General features: G+C 40.6%; 1 protein-coding gene across 9 annotated transcripts in view; it reads right to left on the reverse strand.

Annotated features, from left to right (window-relative positions):
- Nucleotides 1-22,996, reverse strand: part of trim3b (tripartite motif containing 3b) — a 104,494-nt gene that overhangs the window by 51,582 nt on the left and 29,916 nt on the right. For 8 of the 9 annotated variants that reach the window (XR_009651585.1, XM_060909426.1, XM_060909428.1 and 5 more), the window contains exons 2-8: nt 20,606-20,787; nt 15,131-15,371; nt 12,059-12,210; nt 11,614-11,794; nt 6,493-7,225; nt 5,307-5,407; nt 2,667-2,834 (exon numbers count right to left, since the gene is read on the reverse strand). Coding sequence is in view for 8 of the 9 variants with exons in the window: in XM_060909426.1 (XP_060765409.1) it covers nt 2,667-2,834; nt 5,307-5,407; nt 6,493-7,225; nt 11,614-11,794; nt 12,059-12,210; nt 15,131-15,371; nt 20,606-20,751 (1,722 nt within the window). In the remaining variant the exon portion in view is untranslated. Of the gene's footprint in view, nt 1-2,666; nt 2,835-5,306; nt 5,408-6,492; nt 7,226-11,613; nt 11,795-12,058; nt 12,211-15,130; nt 15,372-15,945; nt 16,023-20,605; nt 20,788-22,996 lie in introns of those variants that run through there. The other variant, XM_060909429.1, reaches the window with a different exon arrangement.

The following is a 22,996-nucleotide window of genomic DNA, read 5'->3' on the forward strand; positions in this document are numbered from 1 at the left end:
ATGAGATGAGACTGAAAGCTACTGAATTCGAATCACAGACTTCCAATTTTATTTAGATATTTTTTTAAATAGAACAATTAATGAATTTAAGGCCACGTGGACCTAAATTCTCCGCTATTTTTTCCTGCTTCACCATGACCTAATACAAGATACTACAACCCTGATTCCAAAAAAGTTGGGACAAAGTACAAATTGTAAATAAAAATGGAATGCAATAATTTACAAATCTCAAAAACTGATATTGTATTCACAATATAACATAGACAACATATCAAATGTCGAAAGTGAGACATTTTGAAATTTCATGCCAAATATTGGCTCCTTTGAAATTTCATGACAGCAACACATCTCAAAAAAGTTGGGACGGGGCAATAAGAGGCTGGAAAAGTTAAAGGTACAAAAAAGGAACAGCTGGAGGACCAAATTGCAACTCATTAGGTCAATTGGCAATAGGTCATTAACATGACTGGGTATAAAAAGAGCATCTTGGAGTGGCAGCAGCTCTCAGAAGTAAAGATGGGAAGAGGATCACCAATCCCCCTAATTCTGCGCCGACAAATAGTGGAGCAATATCAGAAAGGAGTTCGACAGTGTAAAATTGCAAAGAGTTTGAACATATCATCATCTACAGTGCATAATATCATCAAAAGATTCAGAGAATCTGGAAGAATCTCTGTGCGCAAGGGTCAAGGCCGGAAAACCATACTGGGTGCCCATGATCTTCGGGCCCTTAGACGGCACTGCATCACATACAGGCATGCTTCTGTATTGGAAATCACAAAATGGGCTCAGGAATATTTCCAGAGAACATTATCTGTGAACACAATTCACCGTGCCATCCGCCGTTGCCAGCTAAAACTCTATAGTTCAAAGAAGAAGCCGTATCTAAACATGATCCAGAAGCGCAGACGTCTTCTCTGGGCCAAGGCTCATTTAAAATGGACTGTGGCAAAGTGGAAAACTGTTCTGTGGTCAGACGAATCAAAATTTGAAGTTCTTTATGGAAACCAGGGACGCCGTGTCATTCGGACTAAAGAGGAGAAGGACGACCCAAGTTGTTATCAGCGCTCAGTTCAGAAGCCTGCATCTCTGATGGTATGGGGTTGCATTAGTGCGTGTGGCATGGGCAGCTTACACATCTGGAAAGACGCCATCAATGCTGAAAGGTATATCCAGGTTCTAGAGCAACATATGCTCCCATCCAGACGACGTCTCTTTCAGGGAAGACCTTGCATTTTCCAACATGACAATGCCAAACCACATACTGCATCAATTACAGCATCATGGCTGCGTAGAAGAAGGGTCCGGGTACTGAACTGGCCAGACTGCAGTCCAGATCTTTCACCCATAGAAAACATTTGGCGCATCGTAAAACGGAAGATACAACAAAAAAGACCTAAGACAGTTGAGCAACTAGAATCCTACATTAGACAAGAATGGGTTAACATTCCTATCCCTAAACTTGAGCAACTTGTCTCCTCAGTCCCCAGACGTTTACAGACTGTTGTAAAGAGAAAAGGGGATGTCTCACAGTGGGAAACATGGCCTTGTCCCAACTTTTTTGAGATGTGTTGTTGTCATGAAATTTAAAATCACCTAATTTTTCTCTTTAAATGATACATTTTCTCAGTTTAAACATTTGATATGTCATCTATGTTCTATTCTGAATAAAATATGGAATTTTGAAACTTCCACATCATTGCATTCCATTTTTATTTACAATTTGTTCTTTGTCCCAACTTTTTTTGGAATCGGGGTTGTACGTCATGCATCATGTGGTGGGCTTTCCCCATTCACGCAAGGCATTGTGGGATACAAATTTGAAACAGGAGAGGAAAATTGAGGACGCGAATGAAGCGTGAAAGACTGACTACAGTAACGGAACGCGAGAATAAAAGACGTTATGTTGCGAAGGAAAGGAAACGCAGGACCAAACTAATAAATATCGGCGGTCAGTGAGCACCTCGGTGTGATCAGCTGTTCGTTTAGCGACAGAATGATGGAACTGTCAGTGAACAGTCAAGGTAAACCTGTAGATGGCAGTAATGCAACACTGGATGCCGGCTGCTGTAGAACCCAAAAGAAGGAGGAGGTAAACCTGCGCATGTGCACACAGATTTCCTCTGTCTGCTTGACTGCGCGAAGCAAGCAATTTCATGCATATTATCTGCTCGGGAATCCCTTCAAATTAAATAACTTCCCAGCCACCGAATGGCCTGTTTTTTTGTTTTTTTTGAGATATTGCAGAAATAAACATACATCACAATGACCAAATTTCAGAGGGAACTAAATCTCACTGATTTTATTGGTGAAATCGGAAGGCCGTATAGCTTTAATCAGTATACATTTAAAAAACGAGCACGGTTTCTCAGACTCCCTCTCAATGGCCGAGTCTGGGGGAGGTGGAACTACCAATTCTGGTTACAAGGCATTAATATTCTTTTTTTTTAATGACAATTTCGTAAAGTAGAGATGTACCAAACAGGTAACTCTACTGTACATCAGCATGAGCCTTGCAAGGTTCAGGATGATTTTAACCAGTAGATGGCGTTTTGAGCCATTTTCAGCCTATAAAATGTTGATTTTTTAAAAATGGTAATTTTGTTAACATTAACACAGGCATTGATGTGTTTCGTTACAGTACAGTCATATCACTTAGTTCCTACCTTAAACTTCCCTTCTGAGGAGAAGATGCTTATCCATCGATTATCATAATCAGCTACTATGATGTCCCCATTCATGTCGACTGTCACTCCTGTGGGTCGCTGCAGCTGCCCTGGTGAGCGACCTCGCACTCCGAACCTCAGCTTAAACTGTCCATCATTAGTAAACACCTACACACAGGAAACATGGTGAAATTAAGACCAGATGACCAACTTGTTTTCAAAATACACAGTGTGTAAAGCACCGGGCTTTCCTTGACATCTCTTTGCGCTCTGTGTATTATGTTGATATTTAGGGCCCGAGCACCATTCGGTGCAAAGACCCTATTGTTTTTCAAAGGATTATTATTATTATTATTATTATTATTTTTCTGTCACGCTTGGCCTTTTTTGAGGCATTTCCCATGCACGAAAACTCATGAAATTTGATACACACATCAGTCATTTTAACCGCTTCTCAGCCACAGACGTATGGCCCAGGGACTTCATAGCGCCCCCTAATTGAAACAAAACCCTTTAGAACTTCTCATCTCATCTCATTATCTCTAGCCACTTTATCCTGTTCTACAGCTGGAGCCTATCCCAGCTGACTACGGGCGAAAGGCGGGGTACACCCTGGACAAGTCGCCAGGTCATCACAGGGCTGACACACAGACAACCATTCACACTCACATTCACACCTACGGTCAATTTAGAGTCACCAGTTAACCTAACCTGCATGTCTTTGGACTGTGGGGGAAACCGGAGCACCCGGAGGAAACCCACGCAGACACGGGGAGAACATGCAAACTCCGCACAGAAAGGCCCTCACCAGCCACGGGGCTCGAACCCAGGACCTTCTTGCTGTGAGGCGACAGCGCTAACCACTACACCACCGTGCCACCCCCTTTAGAACTTATGGCTAGAATCTTACTCAGAACCCATAGATCAGTACAAAAATGACATGAATCATGATAGTTGTCCTAGCAACCTCATAAGATCTTAAGAAGGGATTGGGCAACATGCACATCACCCTTGAGCATTTGATGAATATATGACGTGACCGTTTTGTTGGGTGGCGGAATGTCCTGGGTTGCAGAGCCACACACGCGAGGGCCCGTCAAGGCCGCTAGCGGCTTTAATTAGAATTGAATTTAGAATAGATTAAAAAATTATTTAAAAATACCTAATCATTGAACTTTTCTTTGCTTCATGTACTAACAAAATGAAGATCATTTGCAGAAAGAAACTGCACGTCATTGAAACTCAAACTAAAATGAAATACAATAGACATGAATTATTTTTTGTTTTTGTTCTTGAGTGACTTATTAGAGTTACTTCAGGTCTAGTGTGGAAAATTTCAAGTAGCAGAACCCACTCCAAAGATGTGGCAGATGTTTATAAAACATTATCAATCCATTCCTCTCTAAAAATAAAATACATTTAAAAAAGCCACTATGAATGAATATTTTCACCCTTTGATTTCTTCTTTTCATTTGTTTTTATTTTCATTTAAACTGATTGGTGTTCATGTGGCACCTTTTGTTTCAGATTTACAAAGACAATTTTGTTATTTTCATGTAAAAAGTTACTTTTTCAGAAACTCTATCCTACAGCAATTGCGATTTTTAAAACTGAGTTAATGTTTATTAAAGAAAGCACAAGCTTTAATGTGAAAAATGTTTTTAGTATTTACTTTTGTTCCAGTTATTGACCCAAACAAAATATACAGTACCAGTTAAAAGTTTGGACACCCCTACTCATTCAGAGGGTTTTCTGTATTTTGACCATTTTTCACATTATAGAATGATACTGAAGACATCAAAACTATGAAATGGCATATGGAACATATATGGAATATTGTGGTAAACAAAAACAAAAAAAAGTGTTAAAAAACAAAAATATATGTTTCGTATTTTAGATTCTTCAAAGTAGCCAGGGTTTACCTTGATGACGCTGTGCACACTATCGGCATTATCTTAACCAGCTTCATAAGGGGGCGGCACGGTGGTGTAGTGGTTAGCGCTGTCGCCTCACAGCAAGAAGGTCCGGGTTCGAGCCCCGTGGCCGGCGAGGGCCTTTCTGTGCGGAGTTTGCATGTTCTCCCCGTGGGTTTCCTCCGGGTGCTCCGGTTTCCCCCACAGTCCAAAGACATGCAGGTTAGGTTAACTGGTGACTCTAAATTGACTGTAGGCGTGAATGTGAATGGTTGTCTGTGTCTATGTGTCAGCCCTGTGATGACCTGGCGACTTGTCCAGGGTGTACCCCGCCTTTCACCCGTAGTCAGCTGGGATAGGCTCCAGCTTGCCTGCGACCCTGTAGAACAGGATAAAGCGGCTAGAGATAATGAGATGAGATGAGCTTCATAAGGTAGCCACTTGGAATGCTTTTGTGCCTCGTCAAAAGTTAATTAGTACAATTTCTTGACTTCTTGATCAAACAGTAAATAGTAAATAATAAAAATACAGTAAAGAGCCCTATTCCACAGCTGTAATAATTCATATTATGTCAAGAACCGAACAACTAAGTAAAGAGAAACGACATCCATCATTACTTTAAGACATGAAGTGTCTTAATTCATAAAAATAAAGAAAAACTACTGAATTAGAAGGTGCGTCCAAACTTTTGACTGGTACTGAAGGTTAGCTAATAAACTGGACTCACTTGGATACACTGGTTGTTGCTGTCTGCCACTACAACTTTGCCACTGCAGGTGGAGATGCCTTGAAGATTAGTGAACTCACCCTTCTCTCTGCCTCTGGTGCCTGTTCCACAAAGTAAAAGTTTCCACATCATTTAAAAGTACAACAAGATCCAAACATCTCAGTCCACTGCTGACCAATGATGCATCGTTTTTTTCACTAACAGAAGATGAAGTAAAGGCAATGTATACAAATGTACTTATTACTATATGGCATAAAGACAGACTGAAACAAGTGTTGCCAGGCAAAATAAACCTCGTCCGGCAGCAATTATTTTATATGTTGATAATGGTAATATTTCTTAATTGTCAGCTGTCAGGTTATAGTCGTATGAAAATCCATGACCTTGAGTTTGACATTTCAAAGTCATAGGTCATGGCAGCAACTGAAAGCCCATATGGGACTTCTTATGTGTTGATAATGGTAAACATCCGGTTATCATGAACCATTTTAAAAAGTTATAGCCCTTTGAAAACCCATGACCTTGAGTTCGACCTTTCAGGGTCCCTCAAGGTCAAAGATCATGGTGCCAAATGAAAGCCCATATGGCACTTCCTATAAGTTGATAGGGGTAAATATCTGTCTACCATCAACCGTTTTCAAGTTACAGCCCTCTGAAAATCCGTGAGTTTGACCTTTCAAGGTCACTCAAGGTCAAAGATCATGGTGCCAAATGAAAGGCCATATGGGAGTTCCTATATGATCATAATAGTAAACATCTGTCTATCGGCAACCGTTTTTGAGTTATAATGAAAAATGTTATTTTGACCAATGACCTTGACCCCCCCTACTTTTAACCCCCAACCACTACGGAGACTGTCCAAGCGACCCCATCATGCAGCATATGGTTGGAAGCAGAATTGGAAGATGCACATTTTGGTTTGAAGTCAAAAGGATGAATTTGAAGAAAGTTATTGCCAAAAAAAGATTTTTGACCCGATTACCCCCAAAATTTAGTCAGGTAATCGACGGACCACTGCCCACCTACCCTGAAAATCTGAAGTCAACCGTCTAGATGCTAGATTGTTAACAGACAGACACACAAACCGCACTGATTACAATACCTCGCCCCACTTACTCCGTCGCGGATGAGGTAATAAAATGAAGCAATCTCCTATAGACTATCCACTGGATCTCCGTGGTCTTACCTACTCTGTAGATAAGCTCATCCTCAATAGGATTCTCCTTCTTCTTAGTTGTGCTGTACATGCTGGAGGGTCTTCGCACAGCTTTCTGCCTGATGTGTCCTCCACTTCCGCTGGGCGACTTCACCCTCCGCTTCACGTCTTCAGGAGACTGAGGCATGTCGCTGGGCTTCACGGCACGCAGTCTGAATGGACTCCCTCTCACAGGTTGGCCATAGAGCATCAGTGAGAAAGAATACTCTCCCTCACTCCTCAGCGTGTAGCCCACTTCGTATGTTCCGTTTTTATTGTCCACTACCTCCACCTCGACTGCTTTGCTTCCTTCCGGCCCCGTGATCTCTGCTTTTAGAAGTGCATTTCCACTTCGCACCAGTTCTCCGTCCTTGTCCTTGGTGGTGACGGTGATGGTGCTGTGCTGGCCGATAACAGCGTGCCTCAAGCCCTCTCCGGTGGCCACGCTGGTGTGTCCGACAGCACTAGTGGTGATTAGGACGCCCAGGTTCTGGATGGAGCGCCGCAGGCCCTCTGTCTCCAGGCGGCACTGCAGGTGTCCGTTCTCATGCGGCCGTTCAGGGAAGGTGTGACACGCTAGAGCACCTGCACGCTCCCCCATCTGCTTCTGCACAAGCAGCACCTCGGCAGCACCCCCATGGCTCAGCGCCTGTTCTGTGAAGCTGCAGCTGCTCTCGATATGTTCTTTTGCCTGCTGCAGGGACGACAACTGGGACTGCAGCACCTATTACACACATCCAAGAGGCAAGAGGGGGGGATATGATCCATTTCTCAGTCTGGAACAGTCCAGAAGGCGGCAATTTCATATTCATTCAAGTTTTTTTTTTTTATTTACATTTTTAAAATGGTATTATCTAATTGATACAAACACAAACAAATATTGCCATTTGTTTTATGCAGAACATGTTCCTCCAGCCCATTCCCACATCTGATCTTAACCATACATCCTCTGAATAAACAGACAGTGATGAAGTTATGTTAGAAGTTACTAAAAATATATATATATATATATAAATATTATATATATATATATATATATATATATATATATATATATATATATATATATATATATATATTAGCTCAGCTTCATTATAAAAGTTATATCCAGTACCGGTCAAAAGTTTGGACACACCTATTCATCCATAGGTTTTTCTGTATTTTGACCATTTTCTACATTTGTAGAACAATACTGAAGACATCAAAACTATGAAATAATGTATGGAATTATGTGGTAAACAAAAAAAGTATTAAAAATGTTTCATATTTTAGATTCTTCAAAGTAGCCACTGTTTACCTTGATGACGCTTTGTACACTATCAACGTTATCTTAACCAGCTTCATGAGGTAGTCACCTGGAATGCTTTTGTGCCTCATCAAAAGTTAAGTAGCATGATTTCTTGTCTTCTTAATGCATGAGATCAAACAGTAAATAATAAAAATACAGTAAATAGTCCTATTCCATAACCGTAGTAATCCATATTGTGTCAAGTGCCACTCAAGTAAGTGAATAGAAATGACAGTCCATGATTATTTTAAGACATGAAGTGTCTTTTAATTAATAAAAATAAAGAAAAACCATTGAATTACAAGGCGTGTCCAAACTCTATCTGGAAAAAGTTGCATGAGTACACTGAAGTGTTTGCCATCACCAAAAATTATTCAGTATTTTTCCTCTGACCTTGCACATCTACCAACCTCATTTCCAGAAAAGTTGGAATATTTTTGGGACATATTTGGGATCTAAAAATCTGTGATTTGTTCATTCATGTGAACCTTTATTTAACGGACAAGAATACAAAGAAAAGATTTTCAATAGTTTTACTGACCAACTTAATTGTATTTTGTAAATAAAAACAAAGTGAGAATATGAAGCCTGTAATACATTCCAAAAAAAAAAAAAAGTTGGGACAGACGCAAAATAAGACTGAAAAGTTTATAGGATATTCAAGTAACACCATTTTGGAAGATTCCACAATAAGCAGGTTAATTGGGTATAAAAGGAGCAGCACCAAAGGCTCAGTGTTTGCAAGCAAGGATGGGTCGTGACTCACTCCTTTGTGCCAAAATTCCTGAGAGAATGGCTAGTCAATTCAAAAAGGACATTTCTCAACACAAAATTTTAGGCATTTCAAAATCTACAGTACATCATATTGTGAATAGATTCAGGGAATTCGGAAACATCTCGGTGCATAAAAGGCAAGGTCGGAAACTACTGCTGAACGTGTATGACCTTCAAGCCCTCAGGCGGCACTGCCTGAGAAACCGTCATACTAATGTGACAAGTATAGCAACATGGGCTTGGGAGTACTTTGGAAAACCGTTGTCACTTAACACAGCCCACTACTGCATCCAGAAATGCAAACTGAAACTGTATTACACAAAGAGGAAGCCATTCATCAATTCTAGGCAGAAATGCCGTCGCTTTCTTTGAGCCCGAACTCATTTCTGATGGACTGAAAGACTGGAAACATGCGCTGTAGTAAGATAAGTCCACATTTCAGCTTGTTTTCAAGAAAACTGGACATTGGGTTCTCCGTGCCAAAGGTGAACATGACCATCCAGTTTATCATCAGAGAAAGGTGCAAAAGCCAGCATCTGTGATAGTATGTGGGTGCATCAATACCCATGGCATGTGAAGGTACCATTGATATATTGGGGCATACATTGGGATTTTAGAGAGACATTCATCAAGGTAACGTCTGTTCTTGGGAAGTCCATGCTTATTTCAGCAGGACAATGCCAGGCCTCATTCTGCACAGGCTACAACAGTGTGGCTTCATAGACACGGAGTGTGCGCGCTTGACTGGCCTGCTGCCAGTCCAGATCTGTCTCCTATTGAGACTGTATGGCACATCATGAAGAGGAGAACCAGACGACGACCACTGACTGCTGAGCAGAATGGAAAAAAAAGTCATGTATCAGGCAAGAATGGACAAAAATTCCAACTGCAACTCTGCAACAGTTAGTGTCCTCAGTTTAAAAAGTGTTATTAAAAGGAAACGTGATGTAATACAATGATAATAACGCCTCTGTCCCAACTTTTTTGAGTGTGTTGTAGGCATCAAATTCTAACTTTGTATATTTACAAAATACAATTAAGTTGGTCAGTAAAACTATTGAAAATCTTTTATTTGTACTTTTGAAAGTTAAATAAAGGTTCACGTGAATTAACAAATCATAGACTTTTATTTTTATTGCATTTTGGAAAATATCCTAATTATTCTGGAAATGGGGTTAGTAGCCTATGTGTGGCCGGTTTTGTTTATCAGGGGAAAAAGCACAAAACCACAGCATCAAATGCATATTGCAACATTGCATTATTTTAACACTCAAATAAAAACATATTACATGCTATGAAAGATAAATGAAGGTGCAGGTTCATTTGCAATCCTTACACATGAACCAGAAAAAAAAATCTAATTAAAAGTCCACATTTCCTCTTCCCCACAGGTCACTACCCGAGCACGGATTCATTAGTAGCCAGTAACCATGAGGCAAATTACATTATGCTGACAAGACGAAATACATGACAAATCTATACATACCTGTATATAACATTATACATTAAGAGACTTAAATAATTAAACACTGTCAGCTCTACTTGGTCAATAAAATTAACTGCTTGCATGATGTGATGTAATAAAAAACTTGTGCACCAAATTCTAGTGCTTTTTTTTTAAATTAAAGATGTATGCTGTACATTCTGCCACAGAAAAAGAACAGTTCAAAGAAATGACTGAAAGCCCAAATATTGCCATGACATTCATATCCAAGATGGCATTCATGTCACTGTATGTAAACTTCTGACCACAACCGTACACACAGGTGCACTTAGGACATACAGTTACTGACTGTAGCCGTCTGCTGCTGTGCAAAATTTGTCAGCCCTACTTTTCCCTGTCCATCACTGGAAAAGGACGATCGCACAACCAATGCTGACCAGATATTATACAGACAATAGCTCATTTTCAGCAGTGGCATTGACATGTTGGTTGGTGTCCTGCTTGTACAAGTATGTCAGATGCAGCAGCATTGCTGGGCGTTTTAAATAGTGTGCACTTTTATTCAATGACATCTCAGGGGTTTTCAAAGTGTGGGAGAGTCAGCCCCCCCTAAGAAAGCAAATAAACAACAGCCCCCCCCCCCCCCCCTTAAAATTTTTATTATTGCTATACTTAATGTTCCATTCGTATTTAAAAAAAAATGGTTGTTGTACACATTTTTATTTTTTATTTTAAACATATGAGCTTTTTTAAAACCTCTTTTTTTACACATTTTAAACATCTGTGCTTTTTTAAAACCTCTTTTTTTACACATTTTAAACATCTGTGCTTTTTAAAACATCTTTTTTACACATTTTAAAACATCTGTGCTTTTTAAAACCTCTTTTTTACACATTTTAAACATCTGTGCTTTTTAAAACCTCTTTTTAACACATTTTAAACATCTGTGCTTTTTTAAAACCTCTTTTTTACACATTTTAAACATCTGTGCTTTTTTAAACCCTCTTTTTTACACATTTTAAACATCTGTGCTTTTTTAAAACCTCTTTTTTACACATTTTAAAACATCTGTGCTTTTTAAAACCTCTTTTTTTTACACATTTTAAACATCTGTGCTTTTTAAAACCTCTTTTTTACACATTTTAAAACATCTGTGCTTTTTTAAAACATCTCATAGCATCGTTAACTAACACCTCTTGGCAGACAACACACTGTGGCAGTGGAGCATCTTCAGATCCAGTCCATGAAAATCCAAACTTTAAATAATCGTGGTCATACTTCCTTCTTTTTTTGCTTGGCCCAGACTCTGTCTCCTCATTCACTGTAGCTTTAGGTACTAAAAATCGATCCATTTTGTCTCTGGCAAAGGCTAGCTGAAGTTCGCTAAATGCCCACAATAGTAACTTATTCTGGTTTATTTTTCCTCACGTTGCGCCCCCCCCCCCGAAGAACTCTGGCGCCCCCTATGGAAGGCGCACCCCACACTTTGAAAAGCCCTGGACCATCTTGTTCGGCTTCATTAGTATGCAAAACAGAAGAAAGCCATAGATTCTGGTTATTTAAAAAAAAATCGAGATGTTTACAGAGGAAAAACTCCATTCCTTACCTTCTGCTTGGAGCTGTAGATGTTCTCTAGGTCGGTGATGAGGGCAGTCTTACGTTGGTGCAGAACCCGCTCTAGCTCCTCAAACGTACAGCTGATCTCGTTCACTGCTTCAGTCTTTCGCTCCATCAGCTGCCTGGAGATCTCATTCACCAGTTCAATTGCAACTGTGAGCTGAGGCAACCTAAAGAGATTTAGGACATTATGTTTAGCATAGCAGTAGCAGACAAACTTTATTAAGACATTATTATTATTATTATTATTATTATTATGAGGAAACCTAAGAGCTGTCATTTAAATCTGACAAACTATCGAAAACTTTGAGCATGACACTATTAAATCCTTTCTGTTTAAATACTGTACTTGTGAAGATTTGTATATGCTTTTAATACCACACAGATCTCTACTGGTTGCAAGTCCTTGATTTGATCATGAGAGCGTGTGCTACCTGTTGCGAATGGCATCCAGCTGATTCTTCAGTGCTGCTTTGTGCTGTTCCAGAACGTCCCTCAGCGGAACAGTGATATGTTCTCGGTGTTCCCCCTCTGTGCAGTCTAAACACATGGCAGTTTCACACGACTCACAGTAAAACTCCATCACCTGCAGAGGAAATCAATGAACATCCATGCTGCATACTGTCATAGCAAAGCAATCCAAAACCAAGGAAACTAAGCCTAGCATGGTTTATCATCAGAAGTTGATATTTCAGCAAAACATGTGTTTCAGATCTACAACAGAGCCATACTGGCTGAAGAAAACAGGAGGTTCGTCTCAGCTGTGGTAAGAGGTTCTCGGTTTCTCTACTAACATGCTTTTTTGGTGTTCAAGTCTTCCTCTCTCCTAATATTTCACCCTATCAGGTAAACTGGTCCTATGGCTCTGGCCATCAACTGTTTAAAAAAAAAAAGGGGGATGGCGTCTTACTGTTCATTCTATATAATTGAAGCCAAAATATCTCTCCATGTTGTCAAATTTGCAGCCAACGTCTGCGCAGTAGGCACTTCATCACATGAACTCGAAATTCGTGAACAGATGGAGGTGACTAATGTGGAATGAGGAGGCAGTGAACTCACCTGGGTGAGATAAAAACTCATTATTTGGGATGTATGGCTAATCTGAGTGCACTGTAAACTGACTACTTATAAAATTCATCCTAATGTTATTGACTGTGTGTGTATTCACTGACAAAAAATGGCTTTTGTGTAAATTGTGATCACCGGTTGGCTAGATGTAGGCTATACAGCTAGGCTATACAGGCAAGTTTGTGAACCCTTTAGAATTTTCTGCATAAATATGACCTAACAACAACATCAGATTTTCACACAAGTCCTAAAAGTAGATAAAGAGAACCCAGTTAAACAAATGAGACAAAAATATTATACTTGGTCATTTATTTATTGAGGAAAACGATCCAATATTACATATCTGTGAGTGGCAAAAGTATGTGAACCTTTGCTTTCAGTATCTGGTGTGACCCCCTTGTGCAGCAATAACTGCAACTAAACGTTTCCGGTAACTGTTGATCAGTCCTGCACACCGGCTTGGAGGAATTTTAGCCCATTCCTCCGTACAGAACAGCTTCAACTCTGGGATGTTGGTGGGTTTCCTCACATGAACTGCTCGCTTCAGGTCCTTCCACAACAACATTTCGATTGGATTAAGGTCAGGACTTTGACTTGACCATTCCAAAACATTCACTTTATTCTTCTTTAACCATTCTTTGGTAGAACGACTTGTGTGCTTAGGGTCGTTGTCTTGCTGCATGACCCACCTTCTCTTGAGATTGAGTTCATGGACAGATGTCCTGGCATTTTCCTTTAGAATTCGCTGGTATAATTCAGAATTCATTGTTCCATCAATGATGACAAGCCGTCCTGGCCCAGATGCAGCAAAATGGGCCAAAACCATGATACCACCACCACCATGTTTCACGGATGGGATAAAGTTCTTATGCTGGAATGCAGTATTTTCCTTTCTCCAAACATAATGCTTCTCATTTAAACCAAAAAGTTCTATTTTGGTCTCATCCGTCCACAAAACATTTTTCCAATAGCCTTCTGGCTTGTCCACGTGATCTTTAACAAACTGCAGACAAGCAGCAATGTTCTTTTTGGAGAGCAGTGGCTTTCTCCTTGCAACCCTGCCATGCACACCATTGTTGTTCAGTGTTCTCCTGATGGTGGACTCATGAACATTAGCCAATGTGAGAGAGGCCTTCAGTTGCTTAGAAGTTACCCTGGGGTCCTTTGTGACCTCGCCAACTATTACATGCCTTGCTCTCGGAGTAATGTTTGTTGGTCGACCACTCCTGGGGAGGGTAACAATGGTCTTGAATTTCCTCCATTTGTACACAATCTGTCTGACTGTGGATTGGTGGAGTCCAAACTCTTTTGAGATGGTTTTGTAACCTTTTCCAGCCTGATGAGCATCAACAACACTTTTTCTGAGGTCCTCAGAAATCTCCTTTGTTCGTGCCATGATACACTTCCACAAACATATGTTGTGAAGATCAGACTTTGATAGATCCCTGTTCTTTAAATAAAACAGGGTGCCCACTCACACCTGATTGTCATCCCATTGATTGAAAACACCTGACTCTAATTTCACCTTCAAATTAACTGCTAATCCTAGAGGTTCACATACTTTTGCCACTCACAGATATGTAATATTGGATCATTTCCCTCAATAAATAAATGACCAAGTATAATATTTTTGTCTCATTTGTTTAACTGGGTTCTCTTTATCTACTTTTAGGACTTGTGTGAAAATCTGATGATGTTTTAGGTCATATTTATGCAGAAATATAGAAAATTCTAAAGGGTTCACAAACTTTCAAGCACCACTGTATGTATATATATAAAATGATCATAAATCGTGTGGTGAATTTAACTGGTCTCTTCCAGGAAGGCTGCCAAGTGTATCCACGTCTGCCTACTTTATAGTACAATAACATTTTGAAAACTAATTTATGGGGGAAAATAAAAATGTACAGATACCAGAATAGGGAAAACTAACTTGTCACCTTAGACACTGCAGTTTAGATGAGAGAAACACTGTTTTGTCAGTGACACTCATGGGAATGGGCGGAGCTAAAATTGTCCTGCAGCAGGGATTTTGGACCTGAGATGGCGTCGCTTTTTAGAGATGATATGCTGTCCATGTTTTCTACAGTCAGTGCCTTTGGCATTTACTAATCTAATGTTGGGGTACTCGTTTATTAATCAGCCCTAGAATCTCCCAAATACCTACTGAAATAAATCAACCTTGTTGTATGAACTTTCCATGGCATCCACCAGAAATACTTTTAAGCAAATGCATAATCTTCCATATAGATTGGTAGCCAGCAGTGTCATTTGTTATGTAAGCTTGCTAAGTATTAGTCTAGCTATATCCTATAATAAGTGTTAAGTGGGGAAAAAAATAAAATAAAATGCCCCCACATACACCACTGCCAAACTTTCAGTTTTCTGGAGGTGCCTAAATTTCTTTCATATCGGTTCTTGCTTGGTAAGAAGCTTACCTTGCCCTCGTGATTTGGGCAGGAAAGAGGCTTCCCAGCAGCTGCTGCACTCACAGACTCCAGCACGTTGCAGGCCTCAGGACGGGAACATTCTGGATCCCTCTGCAGTACCTCCATCAGATTGGTGATAAAGAAGTTATTCTGCAGCGCTGCTACTCCTTTTTCAGGCAGGATGGAGGTCTGTCGGCACACCGGACACGACAGGGTCAGTGACTGGGGTGGGATGTAGTTCTGTAAGCACCTGTGGGGAAGAAAAGGACAGAAGACTTTCATGTGTGACATATACATTACAGCACAGTGAAATTATTCTCTTCTATGCATATCCCAGCTGGTTAGTAAACAATGCAGGGTCAGCCATGATCTAGAGCCCCAGGAGCAGATAGGGTTAAGGGCCTTGCTTAACAAGGGCCCAACAGAGACAGCTTGGCAATGCTGGGGCTTGAACCCCTGACATTCTGATCAATAACCCACAGTGTTAATCATTGTTTGTTTCCACCACTGCCTCAACAGACGAAGAGTGATATCAGTTGGAAAATAGATAAATGTGTGAACGATGTAAAAGAAAAGACAGGAGTCAGTAAGTAAGGAAGGATGTGTGAGACGGAAGATGTGGGCAAAGGTTAAACGAGGGACTATTTTTCCATAGCTCTGAATTTTTTGGTTTGTCAAATCCTAGAGGCACAGGCGCTAAACACTGATCAAGGACACACCACTAGAGAGTATACTGACTTTCTGTCAAAGCAAGGAGAAAGGAGAAGCCATTTAGCAATCGTGAGGGAATCCCAAGAACTAGTCATGAATGTAACTGGAATTACTTTATTTTAGAAGAACAGGAAATGATTTCAAATACACCTGTGGAATGTCTGTCCACAGGCATGACTCAAAATACAACCTACAGACAATGGAATAAAGAACAAACATGATTATATAAAGGCTGACTGACTCCAATTAGGTGCCGTGCAGCAAAATCAACGTTTATTCCAGTTGGATTAGACAAATCTATACCACAGTACATGTCCAAAAGTATGTGAACACCTGATCATCATACCTACTCCCACTATGTGCTTGTTGAACATTCTATTCCAAAGTAACACTATTATGGGAAGGCTTTCCAATAGATCAGAGTCTAGCTGTGGGGATTTGCCCATTCAGTCACAAAAGCATTAGTGAGGTCAGGTACTGATGTCACTGAGGAGGGTTGGTGCACAGTCAGGGTTCCAAGTCATCCCTAAGGTGTTCAGTGGGGTTGATATAAGGACTCTGTGCAGGCTACTCGAGTTCTTCTACTCCAGCATTGGCAAACCATGGACCTTGCTTTGTGCACAGGGGCATTGTCATGCTGGAACAGGTTTAGGCCCCTTAGTTCCAGTGAAGGGAAAATATTAATGCTACAGCATACAAAGACATTCTAGATGATTCTGTGCTTCCAACTTCATGGCAACAGTTTGGGGAAGAACCACATATGGGTCTGATGAGCAGGTGTTTGCATACTTTTGGCCATGTAGTGTACAACCCCGATTCCCAAAAAGTTGGGACAAAGTACAAATTGTAAATAAAAACGGAATGCAATGATGTGGAAGTTTCAAAATTCCATATTTTATTCAGAATAGAACATAGATGACATATCAAATGTTTAAACTGAGAAAATGTATCATTTAAAGAGAAAAATTAGGTGATTTTAAATTTCATGACAACAACACATCTCAAAAAAGTTGGGACAAGGCCATGTTTACCACTGTGAGACATGCCCTTTTCTCTTTACAACAGTCTGTAAACATCTGGGGACTGAGGAGACAAGTAGCTCAAGTTTAGGAATAGGAATGTTAACCCATTCTTGTCTAATGTAGGATACTAGTTGCTCAACTGTCTTAGGTCTTTTTTGTCGTATCTTCCATTTTATGATGTGCCAAATGTTTTCTATGGGTGAAAGATCTGGACTGCACGCTGGCCAGTTCAGTACCCGGACCCTTCTTCTACACAGCCATGATGCTGTAATTGATGCAGTATGTGGTTTGGCATTGTCATGTTGGAAAATGCAAGGTCTTCCCTGAAAGAGACGTCATCTGGATGGGAGCATATGTTGCTCTAGAACCTGGATATACCTTTCAGCATTGATGGTGTCTTTCCAGATGTGTAAGCTGCCCATGCCACATGCACTAATGCAACCCCATACCATCAGAGATGCAGGCTTCTGAACTGAGCGCTGATAACAACTTGGGTCGTCCTTCTCCTCTTTAGTCCGAATGACACGGCGTCCCTGATTTCCATAAAGAACTTCAAATTTTGATTCGTCTGACCACAGAACAGTTTTCCACTTTGCCACAGTCCATTTTAAATGAGCCTTGGCCCAGAGAAGACGTCTGCGCTTCTGGATCATGTTTAGATACAGCTTCTTCTTTGAACTATAGAGTTTTAGCTGGCAACGGTGGATGGCACGGTGAATTGTGTTCACAGATAATGTTCTCTGGAAATATTCCTGAGCCCATTTTGTGATTTCCAATACAGAAGCATGCCTGTATGTGATGCAGTGCCGTCTAAGGGCCCGAAGATCACGGGCACCCAGTATGGTTTTCCGGCCTTGACCCTTACGCACAGAGATTCTTCCAGATTCTCTGAATCTTTTGATGATATTATGCACTGTAGATGATGATATGTTGAAACTCTTTGCAATTTTACACTGTCGAACTCCTTTCTGATATTGCTCCACTATTTGTCGGCGCAGAATTAGGGGGATTGGTGATCCTCTTCCCATCTTTACTTCTGAGAGCCGCTGCCACTCCAAGATGCTCTTTTTATACCCAGTCATGTTAATGACCTATTGCCAATTGACCTAATGAGTTGCAATTTGGTCCTCCAGCTGTTCCTTTTTTGTACCTTTAACTTTTCCAGCCTCTTATTGCCCCTGTCCCAACTTTTTTGAGATGTGTTGCTGTCATGAAATTTCAAATGAGCCAATATTTGGCATGAAATTTCAAAAAGTCTCACTTTCGACATTTGATATGTTGTCTATGTTCTATTGTGAATACAATGTCAGTTTTTGAGATTTGTAAATTATTGCATTCCGTTTTTATTTACAATTTGTAATTTGTCCCAACTTTTTTGGAATCGGGGTTGTATATGGAGTGGATATATTTCTCAACTGCAAACGGTAGTTGCCTAATTTTTAGGGAAGATGTTCTTGTTCTGAAACAATAGTTCCCTCGCTCATTCATTCGGTCACATTAGATAGAAAGCTTGCTTGAAAGTTCCACAGGGCATCTGGTTTCGACCAGTTATGAACTTCAGTGATGTAGCTGAGGAACTGGAGAGCACTGGTAGCACTTTCCTTCCACTGCCTTGTAATGCAACATGAACAGCAGTTCGAAAAAATGCAGTTGGCTGGCTTTACATCTCTCAGAGAAAGCAATTGGCAGCTTTCATATGATAGGGGGAAAGCTGGTAGACGGGAATTGGCAGGTGATTAAATTAGGGACAAACGGGGGAGGAATAAATAAAATAAAAACAAACAGGACTAGCGGTGGCCTTGGCTGCGCTCAAAGAAATATGAATTTACCAAAACTTTGCACAATTTCAATAAAATAGTTATACGTTTTGCTTACTTTGGAAAAAGCAAAAAGCATTATAAGTAATACTGTTAAAATAGGTCAGCAGCATCATTTTCCCTTTTGGAAACTTGCTCAGTAATCAAGCTTCAAGTGTTACTTAATTTTAAATAGAAAACACTGCCGTAGGCTGCATCAGGAAATACTGAGCTATTGTGGTATCTACACCAGAGGTGGACGGTAAAGAAGTACATTTACTTGAGTACTTTACTTAAGTACGCTTTTTGAGTATCTGTACTTCTCATCTCATTATCTCTAGCCGCTTTATCCTGTTCTACAGGGTCGCAGGCAAGCTGGAGCCTATCCCAGCTGACTACGGGTGAAAGGCAGGGTACACCCTGGATAAGTCGCCAGGTCATCACAGGGCTGACACATAGACACAGACAACCATTCACACTCACATTCACACCTACGGTCAATTTAGAGTCACCAGTTAACCTAACCTGCATGTCTTTGGACTGTGGGGGAAACCGGAGCACCCGGAGGAAACCCACGCAGACACGGGGAGAACATGCAAACTCTACACAGAAAGGCCCTCGCCGGCCACGGGGATCAAACCCGGACCTTCTTGCTGTGAGGCGACATCGCTAACCACTACACCACCATGCCGCCCCTATCTGTACTTTACTTGAGTATTATTATTTTTGGAAACTTATGACTAACTTCACTACATTTGAAAGGCAAATATTGTACTTTTCACTCCACTACATTTCTATCAAGGTCCTCGTTACTATGAAGCAGCTTTGAAAGTGGATGTTTTTTCTTTTCATTTCTAAAACGTGATAGTTTTTTCGCAGGTGACACTGAGAGCTGATCAGTAATCACTAGGGTCACGTCATGTCCATAGACTGGATAAAATCAGGTTCAATTATTTCTCTGCAGCATTATTTAACAAGATCAGTTGATGGCAGAATGAAAGGAAGCAGTTCTTCTGGGCTACACACACTCATGGCCCAACCCATATTTCAGTTTTCTGAAATAATTAAAGATTAATTTTGTTTTAAATGTTTGCTTCGTTTGCCAAAAACGAACCACATCACGGCCTACAAAAACTCGCCATCCAACCAGCTGAAGCATATTGAGGTATATAAACGTTTTATTCCAAGAGAAAGTTTGTAATGAAGTTGTCTGTGCTTTTAGAGCTAGCGATAGCATTGCAATAGCTATGCAGTCTGATTAGTCAAAGGACTTTCTGTGGATTTTCCTGCCAAGTTGCCATAGTCTTGTCCACGGCTAACGTTTACACATAGCTAGTTAACTTGGACACTGTTAGTTAGCATGTAAAATCAGAGTTACGCTAACATGAATATCATTAACTTATCTGAAATCCTTTCAGAAATATGTTTTAGCGTAATCTCGCCAAATAAACAGAATATAGAAATCTTTCTTTTCTAGTAGCGTTAGCTACCCAATATAATTTCGAGTTTGAAAAGAGCATGTCAGGTGGAGTTTCACTGACTAGCTAGCTTAACGTTAAACCACCATGATGGCACAGCATGCGTTCATTTTGTGAATTCACATTTCTGTCTTTGGTAACGGCATTAGGTTTTGTAAGCGTTGTGGCAATAATACAACAATGCATTGACAGAAAATGCACTTTTAATACTTAAGTATTTTTAAAAGCAAGTACTTCAACTTAAGTAAAAATTTGACTGGACAACTTTCACTTGTATCGGAGTAACATTTGACCAGTGGGATCTGTACTTAAGTAATGAAGTTGGGTACTTTGTCCACCTCTGATCTACACCATGTATTTATGTACAGTATTTACAAAGTTCAGCCACAGGGGACTGGTATAATCAAATACTGGTAACATCAAAATATCCTTTTACAGACTGGTACAGAATTGTGTGGAGTGTGTGTGAAATTGTACCGTTCACAGAAGGTGTGTAAGCAGGGCAGCACTTTGGGGTTGTGAAAGTGATCGAGGCAGATGCTGCAGACCAGGAACTGCTTGTCTATTTGCCGCACCACTGGACTTGTGCTGCCAGTCTCACGCTTAGCCATGGTGACAGACATTCACAGACACAGCTGGGGGCCAGGACACACCTTAACCTGTTATATACACACACAGGCATGGTTATTCATCCATAAAAGCCACTATAATTACAGTATTAAATGATCTATGAGCCTTGAAGGCAGTCTTCTTATTTGAATAGTGTCAATAGCCACTCTAACGGCTCTAAATCAGAGTTTGGAGCCTTTATTTTCAGATTCTATATTCAGCAAGACCCAAAAAAACCCAAAACACTTGATTAAAACAATTAAATCAGTGGTGTTGACAACATCTGAAGTAACAATAACCCCAATGCACTTCGTTCCTAATTTCTTCAATAATACATCACTTGTCCCTTGCTCTGTTCCCTAGACCATATATTAGAGCTCTAATTATTCACCTTCCTTCAATCACACATTACTTTTCTTTTTGGCGTCAGTTTATCTTTCAACAAACACAAAATAACACCATGCACTAAATGGAGAGAATGAGAATCAGCAGAACGCAGAGCTCTTGACAAAGATGGAACAAAAACACACTCAATACACACATCTTTACAAGGTTACACTCATGTGCTGAAATACAGTGACCATAGTCATACTGAACAATGTTACCTAAATCATGTACTGTACTCCATTTAGAGATTTTGGCAACACTTTCAAAAGGTTACATAGGAGCTACACATGTCAAAAACCTACATAAACTTTAAATGTTCAAGTCTTATTCTAAAAAAGACTGATGATAATTTTGAATTCAAGATATACTTTACATTCAAGATAGTGTTATGTTGCTACTTGACTTTCAGTGGCACACAGTTTAACCTTTCGTGGACATACTGTAAATACCGGTTATAAGAACATGTACTAGACTCTGGAAAAGTTACAGTTAATATACTCTTAAGAAACCAAAAAGTTAGATCAGTGACCTTTTGGAAGAAATGTTATATGCTCTATGTAAACTTCAACAGGTTTATTCTTTATAGCATCAGGAGGATCTGGACATTTCTATCCACAGAGGCCACACAAGTGCTTATTCAGTACGTTGGCATCTCGAGACTGGACTAGTGTACAGTGGTGCTTGAAAGTTTGTGAACCCCTCAGAAGTTTCTATATTTCTGCATAAATATGACCTAAATCATCATCAGATTTTCACACAAGTCCTAAAAGTAAAGAGAACCCAGTTAAACAAATGAGACAAAAATATTATACTTGGTCGTTTATTTACTGAGGAAAATAACCATGATGGGAATGAAGGGACTGATCTGGTGCTCCAGGACTGCTTCAGTTCTACAAACTGGGATGTGTTTAAGACTGCTGCTTTGAGAGAAGACTGTTCTGTGGATTTAGAGGAATATGCATCTGTGGTCACCAGCTACATCAGCACGTGCATTAATGACATTGTCCCCACCAAGCGCTGCAAAATATATCCAAACCAAAAACCTTGGATTAACAGTGAAGTACGCTCCATGCTACATGCACGCTCCACCGCTTTTGCCTCTGGTGATGCAGATGGATATAAAAAGGCCAGATATGGCCTATGCAGATCCATCAGGGAAGCCAAGAGGCAGTACAGACTGAAGCTGGAAGGATATTACAACACCTCAGACTCCAGATGCATGTGGCAGGGCCTGCAACATATCACCAATTTCCAGCAGAAAAACAGCAGGGTCACAGCCAACCACAACACATCACCAGATGAGCTGAACGAGTTCTATGCTCGCTTCAACACCCTCAACACCAACCAACGCAGAGGGATTCTACCAGCAGAGGCAGCACAGAGCTCTTCACCCACTGTGACCATAACCGAGGTGAGCAAGGTCTTCAGGAGGACTGACCCCCAAAAGGCAGCCGGCCCTGTCAACATCCCCGGCCATGCTTTGAGGGCTTGCTCCACAGTTAGCAGAGGGCTTCACAGACATTTTCAACCTGTCCCTCTCCATGTCGTCTGTGCCCACATGTTTCAAGGCCACCACCATAGTGCCCTTCCCAAAGAAAAATAACATAACATGCCTGAATGACTATCGCCCAATTGCACTCACTTCAGTTGTAATGAAGTGTTTTGAGAGGATAGTCATGTCACACATCAAAAAGGACATCCCAGACACAATAGACCCCCTTCGATTTGCATATTGTCAGAACCGTTCAACTGACGATGCAGTCAATGCAGCCATCCACACAGCCCTGTCACACCTGGAACACAAGGACACCCATGTTCGAATGCTGTTTGTGGACTACAGTTCAGCCTTCAACACTGTCATCCCCAGCAGAC

Source organism: Neoarius graeffei, chromosome 25, assembly GCF_027579695.1.
Source record: "Neoarius graeffei isolate fNeoGra1 chromosome 25, fNeoGra1.pri, whole genome shotgun sequence".
NCBI classification, from domain to species: domain Eukaryota; kingdom Metazoa; phylum Chordata; class Actinopteri; order Siluriformes; family Ariidae; genus Neoarius; species Neoarius graeffei.